Below are 19569 nucleotides of genomic sequence, written 5' to 3' on the forward strand. Positions count from 1 at the left end.
CCGACTAGTCACAGCCTTGTTGGATAGCTGTCAAGATCATAACTTAAAAATTAGTTATGGGTCTGTTGTTGACGTTTTTCATTCTTATTATTTTCCAATAGCTTCAATTCAATCGAATCAAAAATCCCAAATTCATCATATTCTTGATTCATTCACTACCTTCTCTACTTATGGAAACCAGCTCTCCGTCTCCGTCACCACCGTCATCACCAGCTTCTTCCGGCGGTCGTAGATTCAAGCTTTACGACAGATTAGAATTGCTCGAATTCCACGACAAGTACGTCATCAAATCCGTTGAGTCTCCGATTAAAGGCTTCTCAATTGGCCGTAGCGACGGCGACATCCAGCCACTTGACAACGGTGACAGATTTCTCTAATTCATTTTCAGTTTTTGTTTTCTTGTTTTATTCATTTTTAACTGTCATCAATTGCTCATATACGACACCGTTTAACTGATTGTGAGAAAACAGTAGCTAACTACTACAAAACAGAGCTAGTATTTGTCTGTTATTAGTTTGGTAATTTTCTGCCAATTTAAATAATTGTGTTTGTTTTTGTTAATCTTTGTACTTAGATGAGACAAGTTCTGCAAGTCCATCCAAAACTTCAATAATTTATGGAGTTGCTGGTACAATTAGACTCGTAGCAGGTAATTTTTTTATTACTCATGTAATGTAACTATCATATATTTATTCAGCACACTGTTCTATTAAATTTCTGATTTTTTTTAAGTAGATTCAGTCCACCGCGTCATCTATACACTGAGCCAATTATAATATAACACAACATTAAAATAATGTAATGTAATATCACCATTAAGACCTGTACATATTTGTTACACATTTATTATAATATGGCAATCATTTTAATGACATGTTATGATGTGATTAGCCCAGTCTATGAATGACATGGCGGACTGAGTATACCTAAATAAATTTCTAAATTTCTTGTAAATAATTAAGCGCTTTTCACTTATGTTATCGATGCAGGCACTTATATATTTGTAATAACTTCGCGGAAGGAAGTTGGAAATTTTCTTGGTTTTCCAGTTTTTAGAATACTGTCTATGAAGTTCTTGTCTTGCAACGAGTCATTGAAATTTTCAACTCCTCAAGAAGCAAGTTTTTTAGTAATCTTTTTAACTTACTTTTTGTTAATGCAGTTGCCAAGGTTCATACATTCAAATATTTGATTTTTGTTTAATAATAATAAGTGCAGAAAAGAGATGAAGCTTACTTTATGAATCTGTTGAAAACTGTTGAATCAACTCCTGGCTTGTACTATTCATATGATACAGATATAACATTGAAGTAATCTTTCTTCTCCTTGTTAATATTTTGCTCCTGTCTTTATATTGGTCTGCGTGATTATTTGTTGATTCTGTTTTGCTTATCGAAATGTGTTTCATTGTTGCTTCCAGTCTACAGAGAAGATGTAAACTAGCTGACGGGTGGCAAGTTAAACCAATATGGAAGCAGGTTAGCTTCCACTTAAACCTATTAGATAATTTATTACTTAACACGGGATATGTCTACTGTACTGGACAATTTACAAATGTGATTTTTTTAATCATCGTTCAATTGCATGTTTGACTAATAGGGTGAAAAAAATTTCTGCTTTAGTAATTGGTGTTGTTTTGCTACAGAGTTTATAAGGTTGTTTCATGGTAGCTTGTGCTAATTCCAAATTGGAAGGTTCCATCTTTTGTTTTTTTTTTTAGCAATTATTTTCAAAATAATGGTATGTTGTGAAATTTTGATTTTGAAGTGCATATTCATGGAAGACATTGTTTTCTTATATGGAGAATAAAGCATATCCTTGGGAAATCTACAATCAATCAGTTTCATACATCTATATATTCTTGAGTTAAACTATTCCACTTAAACTTAATATGTTCTTGTTCACTTCACACCACTGGGGCTCTGTTCCAATGTGTTTGAAAAAGAAAAGTGCTCTTGATCGTTTCATTTTTTTTCTCTAATTCCATATAGGGATCATCCGTTATTACTTGTGCTTCTTGTGAATATTGAATTTGCACTTCTATGCATTTCAGGCCGACCCTCGATTTGTTTGGAACAAAAATCTTTTGGAGGAACTTATTGAATGCAAGGTCAGGATTCTATTTGTTAGTGCAAAGAGATAATTTTAAAAGTTTTGAAATTTTACTCTTGTTTGTACAGATGAAAATAACGGACAGTGCTTACCAATTTAAGCAAATCTATCGTACAATCCATGTATAGGTTTTTAAAAGGCTTAATCATAAAAAAAATCCACCTTTTAGCCCTTTTTCAGTCTCATCCCGACGTTGCAGTTTTGTCCAATTCACCCAAATTCGCACCTTTGGATTTCAATTCCACCCTCAAGTACTAAATTGATCTCTTCTCCATTTGGAAAAAGTTCAAATAATTCATTCATTTTTAACTTTTTGTGTGGAAATGAGTTCAAATTAGTACTTTATAAGGGTTTTTATGAATTTTTTCCGTGTGAAAAAGAGTCCAATTTGATTTTGAGGGTGGAATTGGAAACCAAAGGTGCGAATTTGGGTGAATTGGACAAAATTACAACGTTGGGGTGCAATTGAAAAGGGGATGAAAGGTGGAGGGTTTTTTGGTGATTAAGCATTTTTAAAACTGTTTTCCTTGTCTAATAGTTGTTCATTTTCTTCTGTTGGCAGCTTGATGAGTTCATCATTCCCCTTATCCAAGGAAATATCCTATTGTGCTATCATCTTATGTAATTATATAATACCATAACCTTGCCTTCTACTCTCTATCTCTGTGCTATCTGACATATATTCAATTCAAAAATCCTCTTTCATCTGTTTTCATTTAACCAAGAACTACGCTTTGGAGTTGCACATCTAAAACTGAAAGACAAAGATGCAACTATCACGTTAGTTTCAAGAAGGTGTACTCGGCGTCTAGGTACAACTTTATTGGGTTTACTCACACTGAGCGTAAGGAATTATTTCTATATTGTATTTGTATGACATGGCAAGTTGGTGGTTTAGGAACTAGAATGTGGAGAAGAGGGGCTAATCTTGAAGGAGATACTGCTAATTTTATTGAAACGGAGCAGTTGCTAGAGCTCGAAGGTTTCAGGTCTTCATTATTGCAAGTATGTACGCTGTATCCCATAGTTGAAAATTTGTATGATAGCAGAATTGATTTATTACATTGATTTCTATGCTCAAAGTAGTAAAAACATGACAAATACATGCTTGCTCATTTCTCGGTGTTGAGAGTACTATTAACCTGATTTGCATTAATTGAAGATACTTAGATTCAAAGGATGGAGAAGTATAAAAATATTTATTTTGATAGTTCACTTTCTTTGTTTCTCATCAAACCGATGACACCATTTTAAAAATAATATATGTTTCTTACGAAAGAACCTGAACTGCCATTAACATATAGTCATGCACCACTACGTCTCAATTATCTGTTAAAAGTTTGATTATAGTACTATGTTTATCACGTAATCACTTATTTTTCCAAGTCAATTTTTATCCTATATTAATTATAAGGACAATGTTTAATGTATGATATTTTGTTATTTTTTTCAGATTCGAGGTTCAATTCCTCTTCTTTGGGAACAGATTGTTGATTTGAGCTATAAACCACGCCTTAACATTATCAATCATGAGCAAACAGTATATTTCCATGCTAATTTTTGTCCTTCTCTTTGGCCTTTTTAAGAGGTTTGCCTATTAATGCTTACTTATTGGCCTTTCTCCTCCAGTCAAAAGTTGTGGAGCGTCATTTCCATGATCTTCTCCAACGATACGGGGACACTACAGCTCTCGACTTAACTGATAAAGTAAAGTATTTTTCCTTGATCTCTTTCATTGCAATTTAAAAAAATTGGCAGACTTAAAATGATGAAGCTGTAGGAGGCATATTGCCAGCTGGATAGAAGCATAAATTGCTGTCATTGAAAACTTGATTGGAATAAATAGAAGTTGCTGTCTCAAATTCTGAAAAACATGCGAGGCTACATTATTTATCAGATATAATGTGTTTGTACTTCAAATTCTCAGTCATCACTTTGTTTCATTTTTACAGCATGGTGATGAAGGAAAAATAAGCTCAGCATATGCTGCAGAAGTGCTAAAGCTTCCAAATGTGAGGTGACATTTTGCATTTTTATGTATGTAAATATCATTATCAGCAGTTGATTTTAAATAATTTTCCTCACCAAGAGAAATCTGTCATCATCCTTGCACTGTAATGGTTTTCATCAATGTATCAAGTCTTGAGATGTTTACAGCTGGCTACAAAGATTGTTTCTTTCCATTTAACTCAATGTTGGAACTATATAGATTGATTTTATTTCAATTTTTTTGTCTATAATGGTTTTGTCTGTTTTTCTGAAGCCATCTTCTAATTTTTTTTTTCTTTTTTTTTTTTTTCCAAATATTCACTTATTGTCAACATGGGTCTTGATTATGGAGAAACTTAATATTGGAATTGCTGAATTACTAAGTTTTTCCATTGGACAAAAGTATATATCTGTTATGCATAAAGTTGTCTCCAATAGTTGATACTTTGTGGAAGTTGCAAACGGTAAAAAGGCTTCTTAGGGAGTATAATTGATATGAGCACCGACCTTGTTCTACTTCTTCGCTCCATGGCTCAGCCCTCACTCTAAAATTTAAATATCTCATTAACTAGTTGATCCCACAATATTAAGTAACCTTATATGCTATCTATATAGCACCTTTAAGTTGTATTGCTGTAAATTGGGACGAAAAGTTCCAATTCTATCTTGAAGTGTATAGAAAAGAGAGAATAGATTCTAACTGTCTCGGTTCCGGCTCTTTGGTTGGCTTTTGGTTTAATGAATCTCTCCGCTTTCCTCCTTTATTAATGGAATTAGAAGAGAATAGAGGACTTTGAGCTTAGGCTCCCGAAAGGTTATTGGTTCCAGACTTCTACTTTCACTTTTTTAAATGTGAAGGGCAAGTTGATGGGAATACTTGTGAATTTTGACTGCTTTGTTTAATATATTGGTCTATTCCATTCATCACTACCAGTTGATCTTTTCTTAAATGCTGCATCATTTTGTGGCTTCAGTTATACTTTGTGTTAGTGTAGCTACTAGCATGTCTTTTCTGCAGAGCTCAGGTTGTATTAAAAATTTAGTTTGTATCAATAATTTTCTTGTGTTAATTGCAGATTCGTGTCCTTTGATTTTCATCGTGTTTGTGGCAGTTCAAACTTTGACAACCTACGCATTCTATATGATCAGATCGAAGAGGAATTCAGAAACCAAGGGTAGTAAAAACACACGAGTATTGTGCATGTATTGCTATGAACAAGTTTGCCATGATTTTCATATTTGCTAGCCATAATACTGCTTTTAATAATTTCTTTTCCAGCTGAGCAGATACTTCATTATAGACCCGGAAGGAAACATACTAGGGGAGCAGAAAGGCATCATTAGATCAAACTGCATTGACTGCCTTGATCGAACAAATGTTACCCAGGTCAGTGGACAAGTTTTTAACGTTGTTGTTTATTTTTAAATGTATATATATACAGTTGGTACGTTTGTTCACTTATATTTAGTGTTCATAGGTGAGATGTGCTTATTATTTATTTACCTAATCTACTTCCATCTTGTGCTTTCAACAGAGTTTTCTGGCTCAGAAGTCGCTAAATTTACAATTGCAAAGGATAGGATTACTTGAATCTGACGAGTGCATTTCTATGTTTCGTGAAGAGTACGAAAAGTTCAGAACATGTATGTAATTTTTGTATATTGCTACAATATCCCATGATAAATTGATATTCCCGTGTAATAGTTTTGTTGTCCTTCCTCGGAATCATCTAGTGTGGGCGGAGCAAGGAGATGAGATAAGCCTTGAATATGCTGGAACTTATGCACTGAAAGGGGACCTAGTTAGGTAAGCTGAAATTGAATCTAGGGATTATAACTATTGGTCAAAATTATTATTTTCCATACATTTTAAAAAGCCATTATTTCATCCAAACATTTTAATTCCATTTAACTTAAATTCTTCTTGTAAGGGGGTGGGGTGTCAATTATCTAATACTCAAATATCAGATAAAATAGTAATTTTTTAAAATAAAAGGGAAAACAGTAATTTTGACCCAACTCCCTTGAATCTATGTCTGTGCTAGTATTTTTTGGGAATGCATATACTTTTCGTTACGCATTGTGATACACTAAGCAATACTGCAGATATGGAAGACAGACTTTAGGCGGAGCATTGAAAGATGGCATGAGTGCCATTTCGAGATACTATTTGAATAATTTTCAGGATGGAGTTCGACAGGCAAGCTACCTCTTATTCTGTTTACAGTTTAATTTATGTTACTTGCTCAAAGAGAGTCAAGGCTCTGATGAAATTCTTAAAACTTGCTTAAGTGTTCTTCACATGTTTTCAGGATGCATTGGATCTCATAAGTGGGCACTACATGATCAACAGAAATGGTCCTTCACCATTTCAGCTTAACGGATTTGAATCATTCTCTGTAAGTCATAAATTTGTTGGTATTGAAGTATGATACGTAATCACTCATCAGAACTATGAACTCTTAGTTTTGGCATTCTTGCTAATAATGGATTTAATTGACAAGAATAAAACACCGCAGTATCTTCCCATGGCGTCGGCTTTGCTAGTTGGAGGCTTGACATTGACTACCTTCACCGTTCAACAAGGTGCAATATTCTTTTCTAATTCTTCTTCCTTGCAAATAAATCATAAACTATAGCCTGTTTTGCAGTTCTAATAATAACTATTAATTTTTGCAATGCAAAATACGAACTTCCATTCTTTGCTAATTCGAATCACCAATTAAGCACTCGAGCAATCGGTGCTGATGTGATGTCGGAAGCCATCTTGCCATGTCTTTTGTTTTTGGGTTCCAGCGTTCCACATCAACATCGATTGATCAAATTCATATTTCAAATTGTAGAGATTTAAAAGTTTATATTGAAAGTATAAAATACATTATAGTTCATGATTTTGTTTGTATTAAACCGTTATATTATCTGTTCAATTTTTTGTAAGAAGTAACATTCTGATCCCGTATGTTGAATAGCTGGGCGAAATGCACAGCAATATTTATCAACCGTGCTGTGGGCTGGAGTAACGGCAGGAGTAATGGCGGTTGTTAAAGCTAATGGAAGGCAGTTCTGTTCTAGGCCTCGCTTGTGTGGCCTTCTATAAGTTATTGTATAACACTTCTATTCTTTTTTTCTTCCATTTGAGAAACTTGTACAAAATGTATCATCTTGTGATTTATAAAGAATAAATAATGCTCAGTATTCTTCAATAAGATTACTCTAATGTTACTAAATTTTACATGATTTTTATTGTAGTCACAATCTTGTCATTGTACATTACATCCGACTCCAGAGAAACATACAAAATTTAGAGTATCAATTTCAATTAGAAGAGGTCTTGCCAATTGGGTTGGATTGGGCGAGTTTGAGTCGGTTATTTCAGATTTGAGTCGTTTTGGGTAATTAATAGAACTAGAGGTGGCAAATGGGTGACCTGAGGCTATTAAATTTTGAGGAAATTACACCATTTACCAAAAAAAATGAAAATAATTACAAAACTACATGTTGACTTTTTTCATTTACAAAAATATTAATAATATTTACAAAAGTACAAAAAAATAAAAAATAATATCAAACATACGGTGTATACTGTGGGTATAATGTCAGTATACTAATAAACTAACATTATATCAACATTATAACAAAATTATACCGACATTATACATACTGAGATTTTATTAATATTAAATGGAAATTTACCAAAATTACATCAAATCGTATACTAAAAATTAAATTAATAATATACCAAAATTATACCAACAGTATACCAAAAGTGTACACATCAAAATATACTGAAATTTTATTATTACATCAACATTACACCACATCGCATACTAAATATTACCCTAACAGTATACTAAAATTATACCAACAATATACAAATTCTCTAGTTTATTACCAACTATAGTGAAAAGTACATATAAAAAAAAATATACATGTTAGCAACTAGAAAAAATATATAAAAATTTATAATCGATATACCAAAAATATACTGAAATTATACCAATAATAAACCAAACATTATTTTTAAATTATCTGATTTATAGTTTTAGTATTCCAAAATTATACCATAATTATACCGACATTATACAAATCGTACTTTTGTAATTAATTTTTATTTTTTGGTACTTTTGTAATTAATTTTAAATCAGTCGTATTTTTGTAAATAAAAAAAGTTTACTGGTACTTTTGTAAATATTTTTAAAATTTTAGGTACTTTTGTCATCGCCCCCTTAAATTTTTACAGCTCAAATATGAAAAATAATCAAATATATCAAAATTAAAATAACCTAAAAACTGTAAAAAGGGAAGTTTTACTGGAGAAAAGAGACAATTGCCGATTACAAAAGCAAAATTAATTACTTCTGCACGAGAGACCAAGATAATATTGCCGGAAACAAAATAATAATGGAAAATAGAGAAAATATTGCACGGTTAATAAAATGACGTTATTTTTTTAGAGAAAAAGTTAGAGAATGAGAGAAGTTAACAAATTGGTAGAGTATACTAAACATTGAGTGATAAAAATATAAAGGTTTGAAACAAAAGAGTAGGAAGATAAACAATTTAGGATAATTTTTTTAATAAGCCGCTTCAAAGAATAAATGCATAAAAATATTAAAAAATGAGTATTTCCTTTTAACTATTTTTCAGTGAAGTATATTTTGCAAATAAGTTAAAATTAGAAGTCTTTCATAAATTTCTATAGTTTGTTAAAAGCGAATTGGTATATTTGTTGCTTTTTGTGTGGACTCGATAACAACCTACAATGCATGTTTCTAGAGATAAAGTTTAATCTTAATCATTTTGTCCTGCAACACTGGATCATAAACTGAGGCTAATATCAATACCAAGCATAAATATGGGACAATAAAAGGAATGCGAATGAGAAAATAAAGAATTTGCATTAGATATCTTCTTTGGTGTTTTGCAAAACAGAGGCATTTTCACCAACCTCCCTGCGACTTCAAGATGCAACAAAATAATTTGCCTAGCTTCTAATCAGAATCTGGATCGGCTTCTACAATATCAGGCAAGGAACCAGCTGACGAGTCATCATCCGAATCAGAATCAGGTTCCTTTCCTTTTAGAGCACTGGATGATGTGTACGCACTTCCACCTGCAGCAGTTGATGCAGCTTCACCACTTTTATTTGCCATGGCAACCTCAACTGCTCCCATTTCATTACCTGTAGAAACTAATACGCCACTTCCGTTATTCACTGCACGAACGGACTCTTTAACTCGTCCTGATTCGACTATCATATCTTCACTAAAGGTTCCTACAGTTACTACTGTAGACTCCAGCTCCCTTTCCCGGGGCTCTTCGGTACCTGATGAACCCGCTCCAAAGATCGTTTCTGCCGGATGAACATTTAAGTTTTCAAAAGGCTTTTCACTGCTTGTAATTTTATCTGTAGTATCAGTTTCCTTGCTATCACCAATCCAATTTTCATAGAGATCATCATCTGAATCAAGAGATTCATGTCCTATATCTTGCATTACATTTGAATTTGGAAAGTTGTGATTCTGACCACCGGAGTACAGAGTCTCTGGGAATCTACGGTCAACTTCATGAGAAGAATTTGAGAGGGTCATGTCTGCCAATGGAAGCGTCCGAGGGTGTATAAGCACCTCCAAGGCCAAGAGAGCATGGGAGCAGAACTCTGAAAGTTCAGATCCAGTTTCTTGCCTTCCTGTTGAACACATTTCCATGTAAACTTTAAAGCATGACAGTATATGTAAGCCAAAAGACAACACTATACATATTCGCCAATTAACATTTTAGATACTTCCATTTTGTAGACTATCCATTCTCATTATTTTTTTTACATGTCTCGGGCATTCAAGTAGACAGAAAGGATGACGACATGTAGTAGTTGCATGATGTTAGATAACACATGGTGCTGTGCTTTAAAGGTTTTGAGGGGTTGAAAAATATTTTCCAACCCCCCTCAACCCTCATATGCCAACCCCCCATATTCGGGTGTTGGATTATTTTTAACTGATTTTTTTTTATAAACCCTTCATTTACTTTATTATTTTCCCAAATATGGAAGGGTTATGCACAACCCTTACCTTCCTTTACCGTCCCTTACGGTACTTTACTTTACTTTACTTTAAAAATCCGTACTTTACTTTAATGCCTTCTCTCCCAAACAAAGCCTAAGAGTATGGCAGTTTCCACTCTTCTAGTTAGATAGTATTACAATTGAGGCATAATTACTATCACCTCCCTCATGTTAGGTCACAATTAAAATTCTTCCCCTGAATTTTAGAAATTAACTGTTTCTCATGACTTTTAGGTATTAGAAAACTGAAATCCCCTTACAGATTTTACAAAAAATATATATATTATAAGGAGGTTTAATTAAATGAAAGTAAAATTAGCATGGGAAAAACAATGAATTTTAAACTTTAGAGAGAAAACGGTAAGTTTGACCTAATCTCATGGGAGTGAAAAATAATTAGTATTCTCTCTAAAATTTGTCCTTCGCTCTTCATGTGCATGCACAGATACACTAGCCTAGGTTGAAATTGAGGGTATATTCTATGCACACCCATCTTTCACAGAAGATGAGAATTTGGGTTTGTCTATTAAAATGGGTCGTTTTTGGATATTTGATAGGGAATGCTATTGAATCATTGGGTATTCCCTGCCGTGATACATGCAGTGACAAGTTTACAAAAAGACCTGAAGAAAATACTCCTACCTAAGGGAGTTCTTATAGGTCATGTTTGGTTCATGAAATAGGTGCGGAATGGAATAGCTATTCCATCTAGAATGAATATTCTTTACTTTGGTTCATGGAATAGTTATTCCATGGAATCGCTATTTCATGATTTTGTGGAATAAACAATCCTCCCAAAAAGTAAAGAATAGCTATTCCATTCTTTATATAATTATTCCATTTCATACTATTCCATTCCACGAACCAAACACGGACATAGTTCTAATTGGAAATAAACACCAATGATGTACAGCCTACTGAATAGGAGGCATTTACTTTCTTCCCTCGTATTTAGAATTCTTCATATACCAGATATTACATTATGCGGTCAAAAGTATTTCTCTTCTTATACATGCTGAGGTCAAATATCATCCCGTGGTCAAAAGAAATAAGATTAAACAAGGAACTTCACAAACATTGCAGAAATTTTTTTACCTCTGGAGAAAAGCTCAAGACTTCGGGCTAAATGTGGAGGACGCACATGAGATGGTGAAAGGATAGATGCCAAAAGGGCGCGTAGAACTGCAAGCTGCAAATCTGCATACGTTGATGCAAGTCCATCCGACAAGAAAATGTTGATTTCATCACTAGCCCATCCATCTTTACAATAATCTGATGCCATACTTATTAAAAGGTTTTCCACTTTTGACCGCCAGGATTCAGATCTCAAAGCACCACCCTGTCAAAAATTGTATTATGCGTCGATGTTCTTACAATATCAACAATCGAAGTAAATCAAAAACAATAGCCTCTCTTTTTTCATATGTAGCAGTATCCCCTTCAAGGAAGTAATATGTTCCAGTAAAGAAGGCACCAAAAACAACCTTGGGAGACCGTAAGAGCAAGCCACTCGCCCTTTTTAGTGGTAAAGTACCACAGAGCTTCTAAAACCTCAAGTCAAGGGCAGAACAAAATAGGCAACTACACTCGCAGAATTCTAAAATTGAATGAAAGAACAAAAGAACAAATATCCATGAACATCCATGCAGGAAACATACCACTGTTAAAAGAGCTTCCAAAGTCCCAAGAGCTGCTATCTTCACAGAAATTGAATTTGTAGGTAGACTTTTGGGTGCTTCCACTTCTGAAATTTGGCCATTATTTTGCTCATGAAATCCAGGGGCCCCATGCTTCCTTTTTCTGTGAGAAGGCTGCGACATTGAATCAGAAGAAGGCTTCAAGGTTGCAATAGAGACTGTATGGTCCACGCTGGGATTTAAGTCAAGAAGTGAATTGTTGACAACGTCTTGTGCAAGGTAGATTGCTATCCCTGATCAGAGTACAATTGATAGGATTAAAAACAGCACAACAGAGATGTTCGTGAGAATAAAACAACAGAAGACATAGAATATTGAAGCTGGTTTGATGTAGAAGGCATTAAAATACCCGTTTATTTTTCAACCTACTCCAAAAATAGCATGATAAAAGATAGTACTTACTACTCATTAAACATGGACAAAAAACTTCAGGTTGGTTTATGAAAATAAGGTTGTTAGCAGAACAACCAACAGCAGTATGTTTATTCTGCATGCGCAATTAGCCCCAATTATCTATACCTGATATCCAACTTCTTTTAACTTCATGGGGCCAGGGGCTTTACTTTTCGCACTTACAAGGAAATGATAATGATAGAATAGGTTCAATAATTTCTAATGTCAAAGCACATCAAAATGATGCTATTTCTGACATATTGTATGATATTCTCAGATTTATCCCGAAAGTAAAGAAGAACAAGAGCTTGCAATAACCGATAATCAATGCTCCCACGTCTTCAAAAGACCTAATTTTTTGTCACCAGTCGGTGGCAGTTGTTTATTGCTATTCAGCCAGGGTCAGATCTTCACCGGGTGACCAAGCAATAGTCAACGCATCCATAGCAATAAATTTTAGGATTATCAGATTGCAAACTCAACAGAGCTCTTTTTTCAGTTATTATGATATAAAACAATATCTAGGCACTAAATTAAAAACAAATATATGTTACATGTAAATAAAAAATAGAAGGGAAGCAAAATAAGAAAAATCATTTCACACCTAATAGAGAAACGTACTTTTAAGTTTCCTACGTACCAACACCCATGGATATCAGCAACATCTTTGTGATTGAGTAGGTTTTTATCCTTAACTCTGATAATTGGCATCTCCCAAAATAATCTTTAATAAGCCGCACAATATATGCAGCATGTGGCAGCAATTGACTGCAAAGGGAAACAGCATAACTGAGGACATAGTGAACTAGAAGAAAACTAAAAACAGCTAAAATCTCTCAGCACACAAACTCAATTATGAAACTGAAAACAATTAAAACAAGAGATTGGCTAAGAAAATAATTGGACCCTGATAAATGCTCATGGCCAAATGTTGGATATTTGTATTACCTAGATATCTCTTAAATAATATATTTTGGAGAAAGAAAGATGAATAAAATGTGAGACATGCAAAACATCAGTCCAGAATAACAGGCCAAAGAGGTACAGCAAGTATATTCTTGAAATTTAGAAGGAAAAGAAGCTCATAATGCTAATTATTTAACCAGTTTAAGCAAGTATCGTCTTCAAAGGTCTACTAGTTCTAAGTTGGCCTGTCAACATTAATGTGTAATCCTAGTCCACAAATGTCCTGCAATTTTTCAAAGGTCATGAATGTAAATGACAATTAAGTTTCCATGGAGGTATGTTTCCCACGATTACATTTTCAAATCAGAAGATGACAAGGCATGCATGGATCACTAAATTTCTAACTAAAGAAAGGAAAAGATACTTATCTACAGCCTAACACATGTTTGTGCATGTCTTGTGGTAATAGGTCCAAGAAATATTTCCATGCTTCTACAAATTTGTGGTAGTGGTTCATTTCATGATAGTATTATCATGTGGACAAATTGCTATCTGTTAAAGTTGTGTTTGTACCACATTGCTAAAGTTATCGGCTTTTTGTTGTGTATACAAGTGGATTGAGCACTATCTTCTCTTGAGCTAGCTTTTGGGAATGAGTTCTTTCCAAACTCATTAAACATGGTATCAGAACTGGACTCTTGTCTGAATGGTGGGAATTAGACCTAGCTCATTCTTATGACACACTATGTTGACTATTGCAATTCAAACCCATTCAACACTATCAATCATCAATTCTGTAAAAAGTATCAATCAAAATTTATGTCAAAGCTAAAGTTAAAATCAATGAAACTAATAGCCCTTTTAATCACTATAAAGTTTATTTCATCATTCTTCCATCCAACCCCAAAAAGGTATAGACTAATGGAGCTATTAGTCGAGAAGTTGACATCAATCATTTTCTTTAACCATCCAAAACTAATTCCTAAAATTCCCTCGTGCAAGCTATAGTAGGCAGGTTTTCCAAAATTTCCATTCACCAAACTTCATAATAACAATTGAAATGTGAAAAATAGAACTAATACTTCCTTCACAAAATGATGCAGGTTTTGTAACACTTTACCTGCGCATACCCTTTATGACTGAAGTAAGAAGTTCCAAACTATATGAATGCATAACTGGAAGTTCAGAACAAATAAATTCTTGTTCTGTTGCAATTGTAAAGGGTGATGAGGCACGTGGAATTGAGCCATCAACCATCAGCACTCTCTTAATAAGGGCCAATAATGAGCGAACAGGTACCGTCACCTGTTAATCAACCATAAGAAAATCTTGAATACCACAATCATTTTGATCTACAATTTGTGTCACGTCTAAAAGAATCATAGTAAATATTGCCACCTCTTTCATTTAATATATCTCATAAGTGCCACCAATCATAAAGCACTACCTGAGCAGGGTATGAAGTAATAAGCATTGTACGGCAGCTAAGCATCAAGGCGGAGACATTCGATATTTTTGATCTCTTTCTTGACTTATCTGATGTCTCTTCTAACAAATTCTGACCCCATATGGAACTCGGAGCAACCTCTCCTGCTGGAATCAATAATCTAATAGCTTCATCCCATTTAGTTTCTGAAACACACATGGAAAGACTTGTTACTTAGCTCCCATCCTTGAGATAAATCACCTCAACTCAAAAAAAAAAAGGAATTTACCTTCTTCTAGACCATGGAAGATTTCAGTCAGGTAACCATTTGTCAACAATAGAATTTTCCTCATCATTGAAAGCCAGCTATCTTCATCTCCTCTTGATTTAGGAAGTAATGCTAGACAATAAGCAAGTTTCTGAATGTTGAAAATGAAACATTACATAAAACTTTCAGACCAAGTTCCGGTCATTAGTGTACATTTCTTCTAGTCATAGTTGAATGATTGTCAAAATCAGCAGAAAAAGACGTGTTACCTTAAGCACATTAACACTGCATTTGCCTGACAAAATTTTTGAGGCAATAACAGCTTCGGCCTGCGCAAAGTGATAAAATTGTTTTATGACATGTGTAACCAAAAAAGAATGTAAAATATAAGTTAGCATTACTGCAACACAGTGATAGTAGGCTTCCTTGAAAGTACATGCTCGAGACCTATATTGACTGCAAAATAATCCGTCTAGCCAATTCTAATTATCAAGAATCTTTATGCACATTGTTTAAGATAATGCATTAATTATTGTATAATTTACTTTTATATTTTACTAAAAAAGTCTACTCAAAAAGGTAGAGGGTAAAAATGGAAGAATCTAGTTAAAATATAATATAAATGGAAATTGTCAATTAAAATGGGTCATCCAAAAAAGAAAATTTTGCAAATTATAGTGGGACAAGATGAGTTAAATAATGGTCAACACAAAACAGAGGTAAAATACTATTTCTAGTCATCATCCTATTAGTATAATAGGTTTGCAGAATCAACATTCCACACAAAGTCTTTTGATTTAAGATTTCAATTATTTTAGATTGAATAGCCAATGATATGAATATATACTATCATATATTAAGCATCAGTATAATCTGTGACATCACAATTTTCTCATCCATTGGGTAAACAAAGATGAATACAATCATTGAAGTGCTAACGATTTGGTCTTTAAGATAAACTATGCAAATTCCAAGTATTGGAGAGAATTAAACATACTAATATACAAGTATCTTTAGTTACCACCATTTTCCCACCAGGTGCATCTTATTCATATTTTCCACCTCAAGACAAAGGTAATTAGGGAAACTTAAGACATCCACCAAAAACAACAAGAGCAACAACAGCAAAAGAAGTGGAAACCAATTTTGAAATGGCCGAGGTATAAGGAGGGACCCATTATTTAATTGTCGTACCTTTTTATGTCTTTACAGAATACTGACAGAAGCGTACATCGGTAAATGCATGCAGCAAAACACATGCTCAAAATATTCTTTTGCATTCTTGACAACAGAATGAATTAATTAATTTTTGTATTTAAAGATTTTCAGGATGATTTAAACTTTAAATTCATGCAAATATTATAACGCACAGACAGAGTCAGAAATCATTATATATGAATGCATGACCAAAAATATAATGCTGAATTAAAAAAATTTAAAGTACAAATAGATATGAAAACATACATTGTCATAATGGCGATGAAGAGAAGCTGGAAAGCAAGTTATAACAATGTATAACAGGTGAAGCGCTCCTTCCTGCAAACCTCAGAAAAGTCCAATTACAAAATTTCAGGACAAACGCAGACACATCATAAAGAATAGAGAGCATCAAATAACCAAGGTAGATCATATCTACACTATAATGTAGAGAAAAATAGCCTCATAATAGAAAATTTATTCTGGATGCAAAACAGATACTAGACAGCAAAGTCATATCAAGATCATACAAAGAGAAATTTTATCAAGCCTGCATCAGTGACTACAAGTATCTATGTTCTTCCACGTGTAAGTGAGTATGTGTGCATGTGCATGTGTACAAGCCTGCAAGGCCATGTGTTTGTGAGGCAGATTGAGATGAAGAGCACATGATTAATCAAATTTGCAACATTATCACATGTTTGGTACTATGATATAAATTGAAGCACATCAATTGTTCGTATTATTTTATGAGTACATGAAAGCAAAAACTTTAATGCTTAAGTGTTGGCAACAGCTAATTAGGTTTTCATGAAAGTTTATACATCAAACTTGAAGTAAAAATAATCAGACTCGAACATTAAATGCATGTGCTAATCTAGTGTTACACAATGCATGTTTGTATTTCACTTTACACTGCAAGCTTATTAAGGTCTTAACTCTTAAGGAATTGCAACTGAGAAGGTGGCCATCAACAACATTAACCATGAAATTCCTTGGAATCGGAAAACTTTTGCTAAAAAAATTTAGAAAACTAAATAAAATTTAGAATGAAATATAGATGGGACGAGAATCCAATATTTTTGAATCATAACTTGAAAGTGAGAGCTAACTTTATACATATTTAAAAGGAGGGGATCAGATAGGACTGACAACAGTCTTAGACTTGGTTCACTTTATGATTTTATTTTATTTTCCCAAAAAGGTTAATAGCTTAAGTATAGAATAGATTTTTTTGCCCTTATTTTTCAAGTTTTCAAGTCCCTTCCTACTGCATTCTTTACCATTATTCTTTCCAAGAAAAATATACCTTACAGAATAATTGGATTTTGAAAATAGCTAAACTTTTATTTTATGTTAAAACAATTACATTGCTTCATTCTGAAATATATATCAAGTTACATAAAGGACTAGACTTTTAAAAAAATAAAAAAATTGTTGAAAATCCCTGTCAACTCTATATTGAGATACAAAACAATCCATATGGAAACTGATCCTTATTGCAAGCTCATGTAACGTTGAAATACTGCAAAAAGAAAAAACTGCAGAATCTCGTAAATTTTATCTATAAATTATTATCATAAATAAATTGATTTTCTATTCTTTTCACAACTCAAGTTAAAATAAACATTAAAAATAAATTATATAATGTCAATTATTTTGAAGAGAAAGCATTTTTTTTTTTTACATTTCTATATCATATTTGTATTGATCTGCTATTATTTTTTTTATTAAAATGTCTAGTTAAATTAACTAGTTTTTATTAGTAGAATTAAAAGTTTATTTAATTTAAACATTTGTTGAATAAGATTTGCACATAATATTTTTTTAAAAGTGTATGCAAAGCAAGGGAATACATATAGTGTCACAACAAACAATCCCAGGTATATTTATTGAATTACCATAAATGAAAAATGTTTAACTAAAAAAAAGTCCACTTACCCACACAGATTCTGAACTATCATCTTGTAACAATTTTAGGATCGGTTGGATGAGTTTTCCACAACAAGCAGTTCCATCTTTTTTTGCATTAGAAAATCCAGCTAACCTATTGCAAAATAGAGAATCGTTTCACGTACTACTAAATAACAACATGGGAATTGCAGCTCAAGTTCAGGCTCCTCAGCAATCTCACCTAGTTATAAGATCCGATAAAGAGGTACAAGAAGCCACCTTGATATATTGAGAATCTGTAGGTGACTGCGCAAACACAAGGCCCACATTCAATGTCAAAATTTTGGAAGAAGACAAGTATATAAAAACAAGCCCTGCCATTAAATAAATTCTTCGAAAAACATACAAACTTAGGAAGAGTGTAAAAACAAACTAGAGAACAATACTAAACATGAAATTAGTTAGACATCCCCACCATAAATTCAGCAATGAAATTTGCTTGAAAAACCATTCTCAAGAGTAATTTCTATAAAAATCATAAAATAAAGATTGAAACACCAATTAAAAAAGATAAGTAAAAATGATAGGGAGGGTTAGTTTTGTAACATGCTACAAAATAGTTAATTAATTCTCAATCAAATAAATCAGAACAAACTATTTATCGGAAATGGGCAATCTTAAGAACAAGTGATAGCCACTCCAAGACTCAACAGCAAAATGTCTAATGCAAAATCAAAGTTCAGTTTCTCCGATACCTGAATATGCAATAAAAGCTTATCAAACCAAGCCGAATATGATGCCGAGAAGCGATCAACGCTACATTCCTGACAAGTAATCCCGAGCAAACAGATTCCTGCCCAACATTTATCTGGCTGCAAATAGCAGAATCATAATCTTAGTCTGGATATTTAATAGGAGAACTGAATACAAATCCAAACTAATTGAATTTTCAGGTGAATTATATTATTGCAGAATTATTAACATAAAATCGAATTCAAATGAAGTGTACACACCATAGCAGAGGCATTGGCGACGAGTGCGAGGACGCGATTAACCCAATCATCAACGGCAGATTTCCAATGCTGAATTAACTTAGGGTCAGCTGTAGTGCTGAATGATTCGGATAAGAGACTGAAAGTTTGGACTGTGGAGACGATTCTTGATAGCTTTGATGCGTTGCCCAGTGGTTTTTTACTTGTGTCGTCTGGTACGTCCTCTTTCAGCAGTGTATGGAGCATTCGAGGTTTCAATGCGACGTCATACATGTCAGCTGATGCCATTGAAGCAGAGATGCAGCAAGCTGGTTAGGGGTTTAAGGGTTAAGAGTTTAGGGTTTTAAGCTTGAAGACGTTACTTTTGGGTTCTTCTTTTTTCTTTTTTAATCTAATTTTAATTTTCTACAAATGCTTTGGGCCGACAAGTTTTGCATCCGCACTAGATTGTGGGCTGGATATCATTTTTATACTACAAATACCTAAAATAGTTACAAATTCTTTTTATAATTATTCTATTATATATAGTATTTATTAGCCTATAAAATCAATTAAAATGATGTTATCAAAAAATAATTGCATCAATTAAGTTAAATATAAAAATAACATTAAAAGAAAGGACATAAAATATT

At 33.2% G+C, this 19569-nt stretch overlaps 2 protein-coding genes across 5 annotated transcripts; one reads left to right on the forward strand and one right to left on the reverse strand.

The window, feature by feature from the left end:
• Positions 1 to 19: 19 nt before the first annotated feature.
• Positions 20 to 7328, forward strand: LOC126664564 (phosphoinositide phosphatase SAC8). 4 transcript variants are annotated; one of them, XM_050357010.2, is made up of 20 exons: positions 20 to 360; positions 575 to 649; positions 990 to 1129; positions 1219 to 1310; positions 1421 to 1478; positions 2054 to 2110; positions 2675 to 2708; positions 2844 to 2924; positions 3011 to 3117; positions 3566 to 3652; positions 3742 to 3819; positions 4065 to 4129; positions 5178 to 5276; positions 5389 to 5488; positions 5637 to 5745; positions 5836 to 5908; positions 6208 to 6301; positions 6414 to 6500; positions 6606 to 6687; positions 7071 to 7328. In XM_050357010.2, the coding sequence occupies exons 1-20, from the start codon at positions 171 to 173 to the stop codon at positions 7196 to 7198; spliced, it is 1836 nt and encodes a 611-aa protein (XP_050212967.1). In that variant the 5' UTR covers positions 20 to 170; the 3' UTR covers positions 7199 to 7328. The 4 variants fall into 4 exon arrangements, with proteins under 4 accessions (XP_050212967.1, XP_050212969.1, XP_050212970.1 ...); XM_050357012.2 differs by having other exon boundaries at positions 990 to 1117; XM_050357013.2 differs by having other exon boundaries at positions 21 to 360; positions 6621 to 6687.
• A 1652-nt stretch (positions 7329 to 8980) lies between these two features.
• Positions 8981 to 19323, reverse strand: LOC126664559 (uncharacterized). The gene is made up of 13 exons (XM_050357005.2): positions 18959 to 19323; positions 18701 to 18817; positions 18187 to 18251; positions 17994 to 18099; positions 16320 to 16391; positions 15125 to 15184; positions 14877 to 15006; positions 14609 to 14793; positions 14282 to 14466; positions 12896 to 13023; positions 11824 to 12095; positions 11261 to 11504; positions 8981 to 9790 (listed from the first exon to the last, which is right to left on the reverse strand). Exons 1-13 carry the CDS (start codon positions 19223 to 19225, stop codon positions 9093 to 9095), a joined length of 2529 nt encoding a protein of 842 aa, XP_050212962.1. The 5' UTR covers positions 19226 to 19323; the 3' UTR covers positions 8981 to 9092.
• Between the last annotated feature and the right edge of the window lie 246 nt (positions 19324 to 19569).

This window comes from Mercurialis annua, linkage group LG1-X, assembly GCF_937616625.2.
Source record: "Mercurialis annua linkage group LG1-X, ddMerAnnu1.2, whole genome shotgun sequence".
NCBI classification, from domain to species: domain Eukaryota; kingdom Viridiplantae; phylum Streptophyta; class Magnoliopsida; order Malpighiales; family Euphorbiaceae; genus Mercurialis; species Mercurialis annua.

Coding starts and splice junctions, on each gene's coding strand:
- LOC126664564 (XM_050357010.2), top strand. CDS start 171: ATGGAAACCAGCTCTCCGTCTCCGTCACCACCGTCATCACCAGCTTCT. Junction 2,709..2,843: donor CATTCCCCTTATCCAAGGAA/ATATCCTATTGT, acceptor ACCAAGAACTAC/GCTTTGGAGTTGCACATCTA. Junction 5,746..5,835: donor GTACGAAAAGTTCAGAACAT/GTATGTAATTTT, acceptor GGAATCATCTAG/TGTGGGCGGAGCAAGGAGAT.
- LOC126664559 (XM_050357005.2), bottom strand. CDS start 19,225: ATGGCATCAGCTGACATGTATGACGTCGCATTGAAACCTCGAATGCTC. Junction 18,100..18,186: donor TTATCGGATCTTATAACTAG/GTGAGATTGCTG, acceptor ATTTTGCAATAG/GTTAGCTGGATTTTCTAATG. Junction 15,185..16,319: donor TTCATCGCCATTATGACAAT/GTATGTTTTCAT, acceptor CACTTTGCGCAG/GCCGAAGCTGTTATTGCCTC.